Source organism: Clarias gariepinus, chromosome 8 (genome assembly GCF_024256425.1).
Source record: "Clarias gariepinus isolate MV-2021 ecotype Netherlands chromosome 8, CGAR_prim_01v2, whole genome shotgun sequence".
NCBI lineage: Eukaryota > Metazoa > Chordata > Actinopteri > Siluriformes > Clariidae > Clarias > Clarias gariepinus.
This window is the reverse complement of record NC_071107.1, coordinates 1,237,516-1,256,818: the sequence shown is the minus strand read 5'-3', so window position 1 is coordinate 1,256,818 and position 19,303 is coordinate 1,237,516. Positions and strand designations below refer to the sequence as shown.

General features: G+C 39.4%; 1 protein-coding gene across 7 annotated transcripts in view; it reads left to right on the top strand.

The window, feature by feature from the left end:
• Positions 1 to 19,303, top strand: part of fam13a (family with sequence similarity 13 member A) — a 77,818-nt gene that overhangs the window by 38,865 nt on the left and 19,650 nt on the right. For all 7 annotated transcript variants that reach the window (XM_053501523.1, XM_053501526.1, XM_053501521.1 and 4 more), the window contains 5 exons: positions 11,366 to 11,407; positions 11,591 to 11,770; positions 14,252 to 14,438; positions 16,231 to 16,295; positions 17,205 to 17,241. In XM_053501523.1, coding sequence (XP_053357498.1) covers positions 11,366 to 11,407; positions 11,591 to 11,770; positions 14,252 to 14,438; positions 16,231 to 16,295; positions 17,205 to 17,241 — 511 coding nt within the window. The remainder of the gene's footprint in view (positions 1 to 11,365; positions 11,408 to 11,590; positions 11,771 to 14,251; positions 14,439 to 16,230; positions 16,296 to 17,204; positions 17,242 to 19,303) is intronic.

Below are 19,303 nucleotides of genomic sequence, written 5' to 3'. Positions count from 1 at the left end.
AAACAGAAGTCAGAGAATAAACCAGCCTCAGAGTGCACTGCTAAATCAAAGCTCCTGCACAGGCCTGGCAGTTAATAAAGGAAAACAAAAAAAAAAGGAGGCCTACTATTAGGACTCATTTCTTCCATTTCACGCAACACTGATTACACACGAGGACATGCTATAAGCATTGGCCTATTTGCACAAACCTCCGAATTGCCCTGTGAGTGTATTTATTTAAACTGGTTAGTTCTAAAGAAGGCTAGGGTTTTTATACTGGTAAGGTTAAAGGAGTATAGACTTCTGACACGGACCCCAGGGGAACAGTGACCCTTAACCAACACAAATATAACATAAAGAAGGGGGTTTAAAAGCTGGACCTTTGACTTTAAGACTACATTTTTACCCTGCGAAATCAAATCCATTAGAGACTGAACTCTAAGACGGCGAAGACGAAGATGAGAGAAATACGGTTCTGCACATGTCTTAGAGATGTATTACATCAATGTTTTTATATCAAATTTGCTATGTTAAATAATGACTTTTCTTTCTTAAAAAAGTCTGAAGAATTGAAGAAATTTGCATCTTTCGCAACTGACACTTTTCTATAAAAGACAAAGTCGATATTTAACTCTTCACACAACAGTTAGATTCGGGTAATTTGATTAAACCAGAAGCTTTTCACCAGTGCTGATATGGATGTTTAACCATCCATATCACTCCACTTTACACATTCTAACAATCTTATCTTACACTAATGTCGATCGCAGAATGGCTGGAGGTAAATCGGTCTGGTTCGCTGTAGTGGAAAGATGGAGAGAGTGACGGCCTGCCAAAACCTTGAACATTATGTCATCTAAAACAACACATCTTCTTCTCGATGATCGCCTCTAAATCGTTCCAAATTGCCTCTAAACCGGCCAAATTAAGGCTAAATCCAAAATCTCTCTTTAACTCCCGATCAAGGACACTACTTGGTGTGTGGAACAAGGGATTGTACACCCTACATAGCACACAAACGTTCCATTTAACACTGTTTGGGATTCGAACCCCAGAAGTTATTTGATGTTCTAAAGCAGAGGAAGCGGAAACACAATATCGAGGATCAATGTCAGGCTATTGTATTGAATATTAGTACAGATGTTTTGCACCCACAAAAGATAGCCAAATCACAGCAGTGCTGATATTCACTACAACAACAATATAGATTCAGGTCCATAAATTTGATTGGACAAGCTATATACTTGACTTTATACTTTATATTTCGTATAGCAGCACATGGACATGCGTGGTTCACTTTGCGCATCGCTCAAACCCGTTTGTATCAATCTGTCTTCCCGACTTTCCACACCCAGGAATTCTATTCCGCTGTTACCTCCTTCGAAATTATTTTAATTCACGGAGCAAAAAGAAACAAAACATTCAGCCATGGTGTGAGGCGGTTGTACTGAATATCAGATTGGACCGCAATGTGATATTCATTACAACCTCACTCTTGCTTGTGTGATGTTACATAACTGTCAGAGAAGAAAGACCCGCAGTCTTGTTAAGCTATTGAGTTCCTAGCACAATGATAGTGTACGCTTCATGGCCGTGTAACCATGAGCAATGTGCTCCTGAAATGTTCTACCACTCTGTATCTCTAAGTGAGGACATTCACATTTACATGATCCAGTTGAAATGCACAGTAAAGTATATACGTATGTTTTTGGGACGGCAAAGTCTGTGTGCCATGAAAGAGAACCAAGAAATACAAATGGAACGGTCGAGCTTGTTATGAGGCGTGTCGATTGATTCTTTCAGCTCCATTGCGGGTAATATAGCTGTGTTGCTTATTAATGTTATCTACGTAGTACTGTACATATAAAAAGGCAGCAGGACTTCCTTGTTGAACGCACTTTATTGAGTTGTACAAGATATCGTATTTACTCCCTTCCCTAAAGACATTGCAATTAAAGCAATGAAGAATGATGCTAGTTTCTGAGCTATTATCTATTTTCATTAATACAAGGTGCACATACAGTAGAACACGTTCAATCAGCTAATTCTGTTTCTGTCATTCATACAAAAAAAGGTCTGTCTGTCTGTCTGCCTGTCTGCCTGTCTGGACCTGTTACTCTGGACCTGTTACTCTCTAGCAATGAAGACATGTTAGTAATATTTGGCAGCGAATTAAACAGTGTTTTTTTTTCACAGACTCAGTGCCAGAGCTGGTTTTCTGAGACGCTGCCTAATCTCAGACTCAGATTTGTGTTTCCAGTTTAACAGAGCTAGGAAGCTGAGAAAAAAAAAAAAAACACAATGGTACACGTCCAACATTAAAATCCTGCTGGTCTGCATCCAAGAACCACTTTGACAACACAAACCTGTTCGATACAGGACAACGGATAACATTACGACCTTGTGTTTGTGGTCTGTACCATACTGAAAAAAAAAACATGAATACATAAAAGAAAAAAAATAATTGAGAGTATATCGGGTCAATTTAAGAAAAGTCACTGGTACTCTTTGTTTTTGTTTAATACTTTGCAAAATAATTTATAAAACTATTAAAAACAAAAATGCAGTTTAGGCTAAAAAAAAGAATTAGTCATTTATAATTTTGTTTGGAAATCCAGTGTTCAGTAAGGTTCTGGTGAATGTTTATTTACACAGTCAAACCACTCTTACATTGTTGAGTTTCATTATTAGGTTTTTCAGTGTCGTGTTTTTCTGCTCTAACTATCTTTGCCTTGTGTACAGCAATCGTAGCTGCATGCATCACACTTTCCCGGCCGTAGTTGTTTTTGTGAGTTTATGTTTCTGGCCTGGCCCAGTGCTGACAGGGGATTTGCTTAATTGTGTCTAATTGGCGACTGCACTGTCAAACTGGATCACCAGGTCTATTAGACTGGAGCTGTTAGGTTTGTTGATATATCGACATTACGTCGCAGTTCTTGTTTTGAATTCGCCAGATTTTGACTACTTTATGCGAGTACTTTTAAACTCCCTTAATCCTACAAGTCTAGGCTCATAAGTAATGGAATAGTTTATTACAGAGACAGTTAAAGAAGAGACCAACACCTGTTTAAACAGTAGCATGTGAAGCACGCAGCAACACGGCATCAGTTATAATACAAGTTATAATATTGATCAGATTCTAAAATTGATAGATTTGCCCCAATAGTTGCTGTCTCTGATTTTAACAATGATTTTGTCAGTTAATTTCTAGGCTTGCGTGACTAGAAATAACCGAAATAAAGCTTTAACAAAAAGGCGTTTACTAAAAGTGTACTAAAGGCTTTTACGGTGCTTTGTGTACAGCACTGTATGTTATCAACTAAACTTCATTTGCTGTGTATTTGTGCTGAATTTGGTCACCAATTCAGACACGGTGGTCAGCAAATTAAAAAGAGACATGTGTTAGTATTTACAGTAATAATAATAATAATAATAATAAGTATTTAGAGTAGAATTTAGTATAATAGACTTTATACAACAGTACGTTTCGACCAAGTAATCTGATGAGAGGCGTTTCACGAGTGCTGATAATAGAGCATAACAGCACTGTGACGTTATGTGTATCTGTTACTGTTATCCGTTAGTTATCTGTGACTCCCAGATGTTCTACAGTGGTTAATTACACCAACGGTCGGGTGAGAGTAGGTCTGTACGGTCCGCAGTACTGAGGAGAGAGCAGCTGCCTGACAAAACCCACATTTACACCCAGTCACAGAAGCACTTTCAGTAAGAACACACATCTGATAACGTTATGGCGTCTTTAACAACACGCCGTCTCTGCACTAATCACTTCTAAGTCGTTCTGAATCATGTCTGTTATACGTTATTCATATATTGTATGACTAACGTGAGCTAAAATGCTAACTAGCTTCTAACACAAGGCTCAATCTCAAATCTCTCTCTAACCCCTGATCAAGGGCACTACTTGGCATGTGGAACAAGGGATTGTACACTCTACATAGTGCACTAGCTTTCCATTTTATGTCTTTTGGGACTCAACCATGGAACCACAGAAGTTAAAAGAGCTGATATTCTAAAGTGGAAAAAGTGTACAGACAAGTGGAACTATAAAGTAAATCCCGTGACTGTCCACCACCTCCATGATTTATTCTCCTCACCTTTTGGCTTCAGATTTTAAAACTACTTTCACCTCCTGTTAATTACACTAACTATCAGTCACCAGCTTCGTCCGTCGCGGATTAATTAGTTCCTCCATTCGCAGACGGTCGTGTGTTGACGGAGGAAAATAACAGGTTAAATAACCAAATCATATTCTGTTGATAATAAATGGTGTTTGTAGAACTGTTGTATAAAAGTAAATCACACTCAAGGTCATGCGTTTTTTTTCCTTTAGTTTGTTTACTGCTTAAACATGGTTTGGGCCGAGAGTTACTTGTCCAACAGCATCCATTTCCAGTGTAGAAGTCCTTAGTAGTGTTGAGTAACATTTTTAATTTCATGACGTCTAACAGTCAAACATGAAGTTTTGTTTCGTAAAGTAAATCAGACCTTAAAACTCCACCAATATCAATACTAATAGCTTCTGTCAACACTGGTGTCAACCAAAAAGTCCTTGAACTTTCAGAGTTTCATTACCTGGCACAAACACTCTGATTTTATATTTATTTATTATTTATACATTTTTATTTGGGATTAATAACGCACTCTATCCATCCATCCCTCCATCCACCCGTCCATCCCAAGCATCGCTACACTTCCTGGTGACAAAGCACTGCATGTGTTCTCCGTATTAAATGTCAGTGACGATGAGACAGCGAGTGAGTTCTGCTGACTGGAAGGGAAGGAATACATTCCTCTCTCTTGTAGCCATCATGTAGCTCATGGATGAAAAATGGTCTGGCTGAACCCCTTCCTCCAGTGCACTCAGATACCTTATGGCTGACGTGGCTAGCTGTGCATGTCTCAGTAGAAGCGAATGCTTGGAAATTGGTAGACGTCATAAAATTTGCATTAGCTAATGCGTGCTAACTGGCTGATGGTGAAGGGAAAAAAGTGACATGGTGTATCGTAATTTTTCTATCATTAGCATTATTGATACAAGGGGCTAATTTAGCGGTCCTATCCCGAACACCAGTGATGTCTGACTCACCCAATTCATCTGACGAGTTGCATAAGATGTACTAAATAGGGCAGAGACCAGAAGTGGAGCCTGACACCGCCACCTTAGTCCGAAAGACTTTCAAGAACATATCGGTCTTTCACAGGGGTGTCTGGCCAAGTCCTGTTTTAGCGCGAGAGGCCAACTAGCCAAGAACGGTGCAGTGTTACATCAGCCAGACCCTCTCAGTGTGCTGCTTGAGTTTGTCAAACGTCCCTGAGTGTGTTTAGTTTGCAGGTGGTTTGTTTATCTCGCTCGCTGGCTCAGCACAAGCCTTATCATGCTTTCCCTTACTAACCAATCACGCGCAAGCGATATACGATAAGTGCTGAGCCAGGCTACGCCATGTCTCACTATTTACGCTGGAATCGTTAAAAATGGAGTAATAGGTTATTTATTTACTTAGATACATTTGATTTTCATACACAACTATGGCATACATATGAAAATCCAAATATTAGTCTGAAAAAAAGTTTAACATGTTAGGTTTCATGTTGGATATAGTTTATTAATTTATAATTTACGTCATCTAATGTTTAAATGGCATTTAAAACAAATATCAGGATCTGTTTATGCAGAGGAATCCTTGAATGTGATTGGTCAGGAAGTAATCATTATTTCATAACTCATAACAGCAGGATTATATGAGTGTGGCTATTCTAATATCTTCTGGTTTCTATAGTAACTAGAATTCGACTTGTTCTCCAGACACTCCATGTTATCCAAAGCGAGATGGTGAAGTTCTTATTGTGTAAGATGGTGTGTGCAAGTTTTTTTTTATTATTATTATTTCCAGTTTTCCATTATGGAAGAGTCTTCAAGAAGGAGGATAAATGCTTTCTTGTTTTTTTCTGTGATATGAAATATGAAGTCGTTATGATGCAATAGATTGCAGCTGTGATCTATACTGTAATTAGTATTTGTTGCTAAATGGTTAGCACTATTGCTTCGCACCTCCAAGGCTAAATGAATGTCACCTCTGGCCTGTGTGTTTGGAGTCCACCTGTTCTCCCCAAGCTTGGTTGGTTTCCTTCCACAGTTCAAAGCCATGCATTGTGCGCTGATTGGCATTTGGTGTATGATTGGGTGTGTGCTCGTGGGTTAACCTCAGCAACAAAACGTTCCTTACGGTACTGCTTGCTCGCGTGCTGTCGCAGCTCACCGCTTAACGATGTCGGCTTGGATGGATGGATGGAAGAAAAACTTGTTGTATAACGTGAATAAACTGTTTTTACAATTTTCCTATAACAGCGTTTAGTTCATTGGACATTTAAACAATATGACACGGGAGGGAGTGCTGTTGTACTGAATATCAGAACCCCTGTGACGCGACCCAGTTCGACAAATACTGTTCATAATGATCAAATTATGATTTGTTTGTTTATTTTGACCAGTTATTTGGCTCTGCTAGCACATATCCCGCCACTACTGACGGACCTGGCGACTGACAGTTAGCGACTGACAGTTAGTGTAATTAGGTTTAAATTCTTAAGTTGAGGAGAATAAAGCATGGTGGTGGTGGACAGTACTGAGAAACTTTATAGATTTACTTTATATTGTCACTTATTCCACTTTAGAATATTCTCTGGGGTCAAATCCCAAAAGACATAAAATGGAAAGCTAGTGCACTATGTAGGGTTTACAATGCCTTGTTCGACACACCAAGTAGTGCCCTTGATCAGGGGTTAGAGAGGGATTTGGGATTTAGCCTTGTGTTAAAAGCTAGTTAGGATGGTTACCTACATAGACGGTTCAAGTCGATTCAGAACGACTTAGAAGTGATTAGTGCAGAGACGGCGTGTTGTTTAAGACGCTATAACGTTATCATATGTGTGTTCTTACTGAAAGTGCTTCTGTGACTGGGTGTGAATGTGGGTTTAGTCAGGCAGCTGCTCTCTCCTCAGTACTTCTAACCGCTGTAGAAAATCTGGGACGCCGAGTCATACATATAGTTAAACGTCTCAGTGCTGTTATGCTGTATTATCAGCACTCAAGGAATGCTTTTCATCCAATCAAGATTACTCAGTTAAAAGTAACTATAGTTCTTCAAAAATTCATCAAGCTCTGTCATATAACCCTTTAGTTCCTTTTATTAATACATTGTTAAGTCACACATGCTGATCACTTTGATCACGCTTGTTTCCGTATCCTCACGCCGTATACCCTGATCTGATCTTAAAGTCCAAGTGGAAGTATCTTTAATGTCAGCACTTTTCCAATTGCTCCATTCATAGCACTTTTGACATAAGTGCACAGACGTTGTGTCTACAGACTACAGTATCATCGCATGGGTTCGGGGACCTTGACCACAACAGCCACCGCTGATATCTGCACACACACACACACACACACACACACACACACACACACACACACACACACACACACTGTTATCAAAGTAGGTCTGACTTCTGTGATCAGGATCAGAGGTAGGTTTCCCATAAACAGGACGATTGCTTCCAACGCGACATTACTATAGGCCTAAGAATGTTTATTTTTATTTTTATGACGCAGTATCACCGTTTTGGATAATGAAGCGATATCCTGTAAAAAGATCTGTAAAGGGTCACCGGCTAACTATCATCTCCTCATAACAGCAGCATAATTATTGTAACTATCATCATGTGGGAATAGTTTAAATTTAGATCAGACACAACAGAAGATAATCGCTCACCGCAGTGGACCGGAGTATAGTACGAGCAGCTGCATCCCTCGTGTACAAACTGTTTAGGAAAACAGAATGCTCATGGTTGTATAAACAGTATACAGGGTAAACTACACAGTTTAGACAAAATATTTTTTTTTTGTTGCTAAATATCATTCATTTAAAAGCCTCATTAAAGGTGGGGGACTATGATTAGGATATATGACACACCTGTTCATATGGCAAAGGTCGATCACCCACATACTGTATCATATTTAACAGTCTCACTTTATAAACAGACAGTTTATCCAGTGGTATTTAAGGCCTTAAGTCCTTAAGTCGAAATTTTGTATTGTGAAACGCATCGTCCCATAGGAAATAATGTAAATGCAAATAATTCGTTCCAGACGCCCCAAAATATGACCAATTTCCAAAACTTATCATATTTTTGCATATAAAACAAAAAAAAAACATTTAGAAAAGACATGCAAATCAAGTAAAATATTAAATAAATAGACATTAAACCTCATTTTAACCATAATTTATGATTCTTCTTGGCACTGGCTGCGTTAAAAACCAAACTAAACGTGGCTCCCTTTTTTTCATGCTACAGTCCTTGATAACATTCTTGAGACCCATGGTGCAACGTCTTTACTAAATCTTATACAAAATCTGTAATCTCACAATTTTCTAAGATAATAAGCATAGTATCAAGCTATTCAGCTTTAGTATTAACTATTCAGCTTTAGTATTAATGAAATCACAAATATACATAGAAAATGCTTAAAAGACTTTGATTGGATACATTTGGGGATTTAGCAGGTGCCCTCATTCAAAGTGAACAATTTTTTTAAAACTGTTGGATAATCTGTGGATAATAACTAATGGAGTGAGGAGCTTCTCATTTCTTAAACACCCATGTCAGAAAGTGTCATGAAAAAACATGACTTTGTTTCAGAAGGGTCCTCGTGCAAAAAAAAAAAAAAAAAAATTAGGAGATTACTGGGTGGGTTAAGAACTGCCCAATGCATTATTAATAAAAACGTGGAAGAAACGTAGTGAAATGTGAACTTTGCAGAAGAAATACTTGGTGAAGTTGCATCATAATAAAGATAAGAATTTGGAGCGATGGAAAAGGGTCATGTGACTCATCTGATGAGTCCAGATTGGTCCTAATTCCAGAGTGATGGGCGTGTCAGGGTGAGAAGGGAAGAGCATGAAGCGATGCTCCCATCATGCATCGTGTCCACTGTACAGGCCTCTGGAAGCGGGGTTTTGATCTGGGGTTGTTTATATTCCTGCCCATGCAAATGATGTTAGCATGTTAGCAAGTGCAACATTCTTGAATGTGGGCGATCTGTTTATAGTTTTTTAAATAAGATCCAAATATAAGATGATAAAACTCATTTCTAGTCAAATGTTACTAAAATTAAACGAGCAAAGCAAAAACAAAATTGGTCAATAGAACAAGAATTTTAGTAACATTTGACTCAAAATGAGTTTAACAATCTTAGATTTGGTTTATTGTAAACTTATTTTAAGAAATGATAGATAGTTCACTTAGATCCAAGAGTATTTCACTTGCTAATATGACATTATTTTGCCGCGTACCGTCGTGCGTGTTCTCTCTCTCTCTCTCTCTCTCTCTCTCTCTTTCTTTCTCTCTCGTTGCTTGTAAAATGAGAAAGACAAACAAACCAAGCCTGTCTATTTAAAGGATCATCAAGATGCAATATGAAGCTGCTGAGACGAGTCCTGGTGACTTTCGGCTGGTTTAACTGGACTGCCAGGTCTGTTTTCGGCCACGTTTTGGCGAGGTGTTGTAATCCCCATCATCTGTTGTAATCACTTGTTTCTCTTCCATAAATCGTTGGCCACAGAGAACTTCTGGTCAGTGTAAACCCACGTGTTTATGAAGAACCACAGACGTCGTCATTAGCCGCTTAGCTTTAATTCTAGTCATTTTGAGTCCCATAAGGATGTCTGTGTTTGTAATCTTTGCATTTATTTTGACACTTCATGCAGCATTGAATCACCGTCATGTTTGACGGTGAAACAGCTGTGGTTTAAAATAGAGGTTCATTCTGATTTCTAAAGACACTACACATGAAAAGACTCAGATCAGCAACACCAGATCCTCCATTGCACGTCATCAGGACGAACGCTGCAGCTGAAATCTGTAGCCGAGGAAATCAGCTTTGGCATTCAACGTCTAGTGTGATGAAGATTCAACTTGTTTATGAACATCGCGTTCGCTCAGTTAGGCAACGTTAATCTCAATTAGGCACCGTGATTCTGTATCAGTGTGTTCCATGTGTGTGCCGGATCCCTGAACTGTTCACTTGGATGAGTGACAGTGCTGTAATGGATACACACACACTCATACACACACACACACAGAAAAACAAAGTGTAAAAGGAAGTGGAGGAATGGGACCCGGTGCTAGCTGGTAACCCTTTTATGGCCAGTAATAAGGCTGAACAATTGACTATATATAATGGATTTTGCTGTGAGTTATCATGTGATAGTTTTTTGTTAGTGTTAGTACCCATCAGTGAGGAGAAAAAAGTTCAACGGTTAAAGCTACAAATAATCTGCTGATCTTTAATGTAATCCGTGATATTATTATGATTATTATTATTATTATTATTTGAGGTTGAAGCCCACGTACATGTCTGTGTGTCTCTCTGTACAGCAGAACTCTCTGTCTAACTTATTAATACAAAGAAATCCCATTCTGTAAGGTTGAGTATCTTACGCCTTGTTTACACTAAGTTGTCCTTCTTTGGTGGTCAGACAAATACACTCCCTGTTCGGTAATCGGAGAGTGAATCACAGATGAGAAATGGAAAAAGTAGATCAAAGGATAAAGATGAAGTTTTGTCTTAAAACCACTCCAGCGTGTTAAAATTCACTTATACCACTTCAGCGCTGTTATTTCAGCCAAAGTGAAAATATGAACTAATCCCAGTAAAAATATTCACTTTATCTTTTCTAATTAATATCTATTGGTGCAGGTGTTTGTTTACATTGAGACAGTAGCGCATTAGTAGATTATTTTACAGTAGATTATTAAATCCCACACATAACTGTTCATAACATCACTTTTACTCCACATTGTGATTTCACTGATGGTGCAGATTAAACGTCAGGCAGAGATCTAAGGACTGCAGGAGATTTATTAAATTCCGTCCAGACAGTTTTGTGTGATGCTGCGACAAAATCTGGCTGGACAGACAGACAGACAGATTTTTTTCCGAGACTGATTTCGTGTCCTCCACTATACATAAAGATATCATTGAAAGAGTGAGTTCTAACTAATGTACAGGCTAAACCTTTCTTTGATTTATAAAGATGACATCACCCCCCCCCCCTTAGTTTTGTCTATAGCTAGCATGAATTAGTCTGAATGCACATAATATGAATAAACCAGGTAATACAGAAAATTACTTGAAAAAAGCAGAGACTGGCATGTTAAGCAGTTGTGGCATTTAGATGCAACAAGACAGAGCATTACATCATAAACTAACTAACTGGGTTTAGTGAATTAAAACCATGAAGTCATTAACGTTGATCATTATCTAATCTTATACACATGCTGTGTCGTCTCCTCTCTCCTCCAGCTCCCAGCTCTCTCCTGGACAACGCAGACCCGACTTAACACTGTAAGTTATCAGGCGCTGATCCTGCATTTACACCCTCTTGATGATACGTTGTTCAGCCTCAGTACATCATCACTCCATCGGTGTTGGTCTGTGTAAAGGAAATGAGCTTCACTTGAGACGTCACTGTTGCTATGATGCGTGATGACAACGTCCTCACTCCGCTCTGTCCGTCTCTTTGTGCAGTTATCTGGAGAAGACCATCCGCTCAGCAGTGGAGCAGCACCTCTTTGACGCTCGCATGCATCCGGATCAGGGTTCACAGCAGAGCCCAGAGGCAGCAGTTCAAGCTCCGGTTCCCGCAACCACGGCTCGTCAGAGGAGGCGACAGCAGAGAGAGCAGGACGAGAACCGGGAGAGGTGCAGGTGAGAGACCTGGGGGCGTATCATACCGGAGTCAGGTTGGACCCATAGACTTCTTGGTAAACTGGAAAGGTGGTTACGTACTGATCCAGACTTATAGAACTGATGACATGTGGCTCAGAGATTTGTGCTCGTGTGGGATTCCTATTGGACATGCAATGCCATGAAAAAAATATTTGTCCCTATGTGTCATACTTGCTAAACCTACTTGGCCCTATCTATGAATCAAGACACACACCTTCCAAAAAGTTTAACTTTGTCTCATCAGTCTACAAAATATTTGCCCAGAAATCCTGGGGATAATCAAGATGTTTTTTGGTTAAATTTGAGAAAATTTGAAACCTTTGTGTTATTTTTGTTCAGCAGTGACTTTCTCATTGGAACTCCTCCTTGGATGTCATTTTTGCCCCCCAGTCTTTTTTTTTTTATTGTTGAATCTTGAACACTGACCTTAACTGAGGCGAGTGAGGCCTGCAGGTCTTTAGATGTTGTTCTGGGTTCTTTTATGATCTCCTGGATGAGTTGTTGTTCTGCTCTTGGAGTAATTTTGGTAGTCCAGCCACTTCTGTCAAGTTTTCTCCATGTGTGTATAATGTCTCTCACCGTAGTTCACTGGAGTCTCAAAGCCTTAGAAATGTCTCTGTAACACTTTCCAGACTGATACACATCAATTGTTTTTGCTTCTCATCTGTTCGTGAATTTCTTTAGAAACGTTGCTTTTTGAGATTTTGCACTTTGTCAGATTCAACTGTCAGTAATCAGGCCTGGGTGTGACAAGTCAAATTTAACTCAGCTTTTCAAAAATCACACTTCATTTATGGTTTAGCAAGGGGGTCATTACTTATGCACACATAGCCAGGCAGGTTTGGACAGCTTTTTTCTCTTAATAAATAAAATCATAATTTAAAAACGTGATACATTTGTATTTACGTGGGTTATCTTTGTGTAACATAAATTTTTTTTAATAAATCTGAATTATTTTAGTGAGATATATATGCAAAAATAAATAAATAAATAAATAAAGAAAGAAAGAAAGAAGGGGGCAAATAGTTTATACCTTATTATGTCATACCTGCAGATGACCTTCGATCCCCTGAGGTTTGACGTTCTTGTGTAGTCAACGCTCTGTTATTATTCAAACTAGAGAAAATAACCACATCAGTATGGATGTTTTGCATGATGTAACTTTGGTAATCACATCAGCAACAAACAAAACAACAACAACAACAACAACAATAACAACAGTGTCTTATTGGTTTAGCCAGGTCTGATTTGGGAGTTGCAGTACACTGGTGGCCAAAAGTATTGAGACAGAAATGAAATTCTGTTTTAATGACACTCAAAATTTTTAAATAATGGCATTCAATATAATAATAATAATAATAATAATAATAATAATAATAATAATAATAACACCTAGAGAGGTAGATTATCTAAAGAAAATGTGAGTGGTGACAGTCTACGGGATCCAGTGTTAAGGTGCTCTAAGCTTGACAGCTTCACAATGATCCTGAGAGACCTGGTTGCATGAGTAAAATGAGCCCGCCCCCATGTCTCTATGACAACGGGATCCACAGTTAGTTCCTATGGAAGTTATCAGAGCAGGGAATGCAACTGTCCAGCCTTTTCTGTTTCAGTGGGGAGAACCTTCACCATTATATGTCAATGGGGCAAATTAAGGATTCCCCCCTGGCTCCACCCCCGCTCCCCCCTGTAGTGTCCGTAACCATGTCAAATTCATGATGCACAATATCTTAACAATTTTGCATTTTAGAATAAAACACTTTTTCAGTTTTATGTCTTTTCATGTGAAAACTTGGCCAAGTTACATCTGAATGACAATTAAGATGATTGAGAGATTTCAATTCCAAAAAGTTACAGACACTACAACATAAAAGGTCCTAAAATTGTATTTAGCAAATGTGTTGTTTGTTTTTATCTCATAAAAAAATATAAATGTGTATGCATATTTACAAAAAACAACGCATGGATCGGGAGATAAGAAGCATAGAGTATTATGCTGCTATATGATCCTGTCTGAAAAATTCACTCCTTCACCCGGGTGAGGCACTTTTTAGCACCGATACCATGTTTTAGCTGTTTATGAGGATTCAGTGAATTTGCAGTCTCATCTTAGTACAGAAAAAAAAAACACTAGCCCTGGTGCTGTGTGGTTATTTGGACTGGAGAAGGGACTTTGCTCTCTCTCTCTCTTTTCCTCTCGCTCTCTGTCCCTCAGCACTGCTCCAGTCGATAAGGGGACTCTGCCAAAAATAGATTCCAAACTCAAGGTTAGAGGTTTGCTCAGTCACACCGAGATATCCAGACATAATCCAGACAGAAAAGGTGCAGATAAATACGTATAAGCAATATTAGGCCGAATTGTTTGGTATAATAAGGGAGGAGAAACGTCCTTTGTTCTTCGTTCTCTGCTTTGTGTTTATTTTCCGTGCTTTTCTAAAAGAAGGTGTGTTTCTTCCTCAGGGATGACATTGATAAGGAGAACGTCCCGTCTCGTGGGCTGAACAGCGGTGCTAGCGTTAGCCTCAGCATCAGCATCACCGAGGAGACTGAGAGAAGGCCGGTTACTGCTGATGAAGATTCCAGGTCCAGGAAACCCAAGCACAGCCCTACACTGACCGAGCTGTCTCGTAACCAGGGCTCACTCAGTGTGAGTACCGCTCTCCGTCACGCCACGCCCAGTCTTATTATACGCCTCTGGTCGTATTCCTGGGTCACACATGGTTAATGAATAGTCCCACAGCGAGTCCATCTTCTCAGAAACCGTCGGTCCATTCCGCTGAAAGGCAGTGAGTGACTCAACCCCGGTAATTGATGGCAGTAAAGGATGGGGAGAAGGTCACGGGTGGAGATGTGGTGTGTTACAGAGAACCATGTGGGGGGGTAAACAGACGAGCTAATAAGCCTTAATTGTACCAGGAGCAGGGCATGCTTTCCTGCAGGAGGTTCGAGCTGAATTGCAGGCAGCCTAAAAAGGCTTCAATTACCACAGGCTTTTATCTGAAGCAAGGGACTGCTACAGCAAAGAGGTTTTGTTGACATGTTTATAGGCTGGCATGTCCAGATTATCGTACCATTACATGCATCAGCCACCATTAGAGACGCCCCGAAGGAAAAATTACAGCAGAGAACCAACATGACTGCTTTGTTCTGTACGGTCACGGTAGGAGATGCGTTCGTTTTTATGCTTTTCACTATATATTTGCTGAATACTTCGATCTGACTGGTTAGAAGGTATTGATTCTTTTTTATTTTTTAAAATTAGACAGCTATCAGCTTTATTTTTACATTCACAGAGATATGACTGGTTCATACTTTGCTTTCATTAAAAAACAAAAACATTTGCCGCTATTCCAGCCTGGCGGACTATAGGTCTTCTATCTGTCAATTTTTCAAGATAATCTGATGAGGTTTCACCCCATGCTTCCTGGAGCATCTCCCACGAGATGGACTGGCTTGGTACCATGCGATCACACTGTTCCCACAACAGCTCAATAGGGTTCAGATCCAGAGACTGTTCTGGTCGCTCCATTACAGTCAGAATTCCTACTTTAATTTGTTTGTGATTTGAATGAAAATGTGTTTTTTCTTTCGAAAAAAAAAAAAAAACAAGAAAATTTGCGAGTAATCCCGAACTTTTGAGCAGTCGAGGGCCCAACATTGGCAACTGCTGTAGGTAATGCTAGGGTTTGAACCTAGGCCCTCCCGATTACTAGTTTTTAACATCTTAACCCCTGAGCTCCCCCTGTCCCAACCAAACTGGACAGACTGGAAAAAAGACCAGGTGATGTTTCAAGGAGGCAATGCCCATGAGAGATGTGTTGGGAAGGACAGTTATTTGCCCGGAGGAGATTCCACAGTACAGTGAAATGGTTTTTCATATCCCAGTTAGGAATCTGGGGGCAGGGCACAGGGTCAGCGGCCTTTGAGCACATAGGGTTAAGGGCTCGAGGGCTCAAGAGTGGCAGCTCTGGCGATGCTGGGGCTTAAACCCCCAACCTTCTGATCAGTAACCCACAGCCTTAACCGATTGAGCCACCACTGCCCCGATATGGAAATATAAACGGGTTGTTGAAAAATTAAACATTAAAATCATTGGCCAGTCCATGTTTAATAACACACTCTGGAGTCTAACATCTGCTTTACGCTTCAGATCTCTCCCTAACACTCCACCAGCACAGAATGTTTTCTTGTTTCCTCCTTCTTTACTCACACATGAGCTCAGTATTGTGTTGCGAGTGTTACTACCGAAGAGCTCGTGTAATAACCAGACAAAACAACTCAGCCTCAGCGTCCTCTAGTCTAGACGTGTGGAACAGAACCGTCACACTCAGTTACACGTTCACTGTGAAAACGGCACAAATTAGGTTTTATTAATCAAAATAATCTAAATGAGTCTGTGAACTTACACCTCGTGTCTGGTTCTTGTTCTTTCATTTCAGAAGCACAGCTCACACAAGTCACATGACAGAAACGAGCCAGACGGCATGGAGGAACCATATGACGGGTACATGAACATCATCACACAGTATATCATTACTGTTCGTATGAATCAGACGGACTTAGAAAATATACCTGCACAAGTTTATTTACGTACAAACACGTATAAACAAACTATTTAGACGTCTGATGAAAAGGATTCAATTATGAATTAGTTGTTTACTTTTATAAAATATGTTTCATTCATTCTTTCTTTCATTTTTATTCCATTATGATATTCTTTAATTCTATCCATCTTTAGTCCTTTCCTCCAGGGTCTTTTTTTTTTATTCTGTAAGTTTCTTTCTTCAATTCCTAATTTCTTTCATTGCTTTCAGTCTTTTTCTGTTTTACATATTTTTTTTACTTATTCCATTTTCTTTGTAGTTTGTTTCTGTCCACATTTCTTTTATTTTTGCTCTTTTTTATTGTCTCAGTTTCATTATGGTTATCTATCTATCTATCTATCTATCTATCTATCTATCTATCTATCTATCTATCTATCTCTTTCTTTCTCTCTCTCTCTCTTTCTTTCTCTCTACTGTATGTCTTTCCTTCTTTCATCTTTTTCCCCCTTTCTTCCATTCTTCCTTTCTTAATCGATCATTACTGGAGACTCCAAAGCCAGTTTTATTATTTATTTTATTTATTGTTTTATATATATATATATATTTTAACTTCGTTCGGTAAAAGTCATCAGTCCTCCTGCAGACCGTAGTGATAAAGTCATCAGTGTGTTGTATCAGAGTATCTGGGCTGCTGCTGAGGCTGGAGTGAGTTTGAGGAAGCGAGTGAGTTCAGGAAAAGCAGTAACTCACTCACTCACTCACGTTTGAAAACACAGACTGAGCTTCCTGTTTGCTTTCGAAAGACTTGCGCTCCTGACGCGGCCGCCCCCATGGACCCCTAAAATGATTCCGTTTCTTACATGTTCCAGGGAAACGTGGAAACCGAACGACTCGACTCATCCCAAGGTAAGTCTGTGCACTTTTTTTTTTCTTTCTTTTTTTTTAAGCAAAATCTTGCCTGAGCCTTTTTTTGGTTGTTGTCGTGCTCATGTGGCTTTTACACTCGAACACAATCAGTACTGAACATCAGCAGCCTCACTGCTGACAGATGAAGAATGCCTATAATACTAACATTATACTGTATATACAGTACAGCGGCGGCCAAAAGTATTAACACAACATGCTGCAGTTCTCCCTGTGCACCAAACAGGTGATGTCACTGATCAGTTCGAGTCTGTAGCTGATGAGCTGATAATGCATGAAACAAATCTTTGGCAGGACTTCAACTTTCTGCAGCCATGGTGTCCAACCTCTGCACAGAAAATGCCTACAACTCCGGAAATGTGACAATTAAGAAAAATAAAGGACGGTTGTGGAGCAATTTAAGTGCATAAAATATCAAATTATTTCTATTATACTTATCGTCGTAACATTTCCAGAATGCTGCTAAAAACATTGAATTCCACTTCCGTCCCAATACTTTTGGCCATCAGCTGCAATTTTCCTAATCTCGTTGTGAGTGTGGGAATCTCCTGATACTGCCAACCCCCTCACGGGGCTCCTGCACCACAACTCACTCGAACTCATCACCTCTCACACACACTGAACTTACACACACACACACACACACACACACACACCTCCTGGGACGAGCACCCTGAACCCAAACACTCTGTGTGAAGTGGCTCTCACAGAGTGGTTTTCTGCCATCATCTCCTCCTCCTCCTCATAGCACTCTCTCTCACACACACACACACACACACACACACCAGCATCACACCCATGACCAAGCCGGTTTGCGCTGTGACAGAGTGTGACAGAGCAGCTGCACCGAGGACACTAAACAAAACACTGCTTAGTTTGATTGCGGTGGTTTGGGATTTTTTGATAAAAGAACAATCTGTTATGAAATAAACAAGAATCTTGTCTGGGATTTTTATTTTCTATTAAAGCGGCAGTTTGTGGGAACGGATCAACACGGCCTACGATTAAAACCCAGCAGCACCGATACGTACCGGCGACACGGCATGCTGCAGATCAGTGACGATCGAGAAAAATATCTGTGCTGACAGTATATGGAAGCCTTGCGGTGTGTGTGTGTGTGTGTGTGTGTTCACAACCACATTTCAGCCATTTACACACATGCATTGTGCTGTGTTGTTGGTACACATTTCACTTTTCATCTCCCCTTCGATCAAGATGCTTCCGATATGAGCCGACACGAGCAGCTTTGTTTCAGTCAGAATATTCATCATTAATAATAATTAAATAATTATTCAATGCTGGACATGAATTATTATTCTCTTGATTATCATCATCATGTTCTTTTGCTGTTTGTGTTCAGCGTTGAATGATTATGTGAAACTGAAAAGCTTTGAGTAGGTTTATGCGTAACCACTGTATATATATATATAAACTGCATATATGGAATGAAACCTGAGATAGTAACATATACACACTGAATGACTTATTCAAATTATTATTTATTATTATTATTATTACAAATTAATGCAGAAAACCATGAAATTCCAAAATGCAAAAAAAAAAAAATGGCTAAAATGCTGTGCACTTTAAGGGCTTCGAGTATTCGCAACTGACGAGCCTCTTCCTCTTTTCCCTCTTCCTCATCCTCTTTGCATCTTCCTCATCCCCCTCTCACCAAGTATGTGGATACAAAGCCAGTAAACTAATCAACTGAAGTTAAGAAAGTCTAGTAAATAATCTCCATATATACTGTATATAAATATATAAATAAATCACATTAGTCTAGAAATTTAGTCTAATTTTCATTCCATGATCCATCAGTCATGTGCTTTATGTTAAATGTTTAGCTTTAAGAAGATCAACGGTTCAGAAACAGACTAGAGAGTTAACGACATTCAGGCAGAAAAGACACCTACAGCTTTTTTAGGTCCGAATTATTATTATTTATTTTTTTGCACCGAATCGAGAGCCGCTGCACACTAACACTGCGATCCTCACTCCGTCTAGAGGAGATTCAAACACGGGATTTTGAACTTTTTCAAAC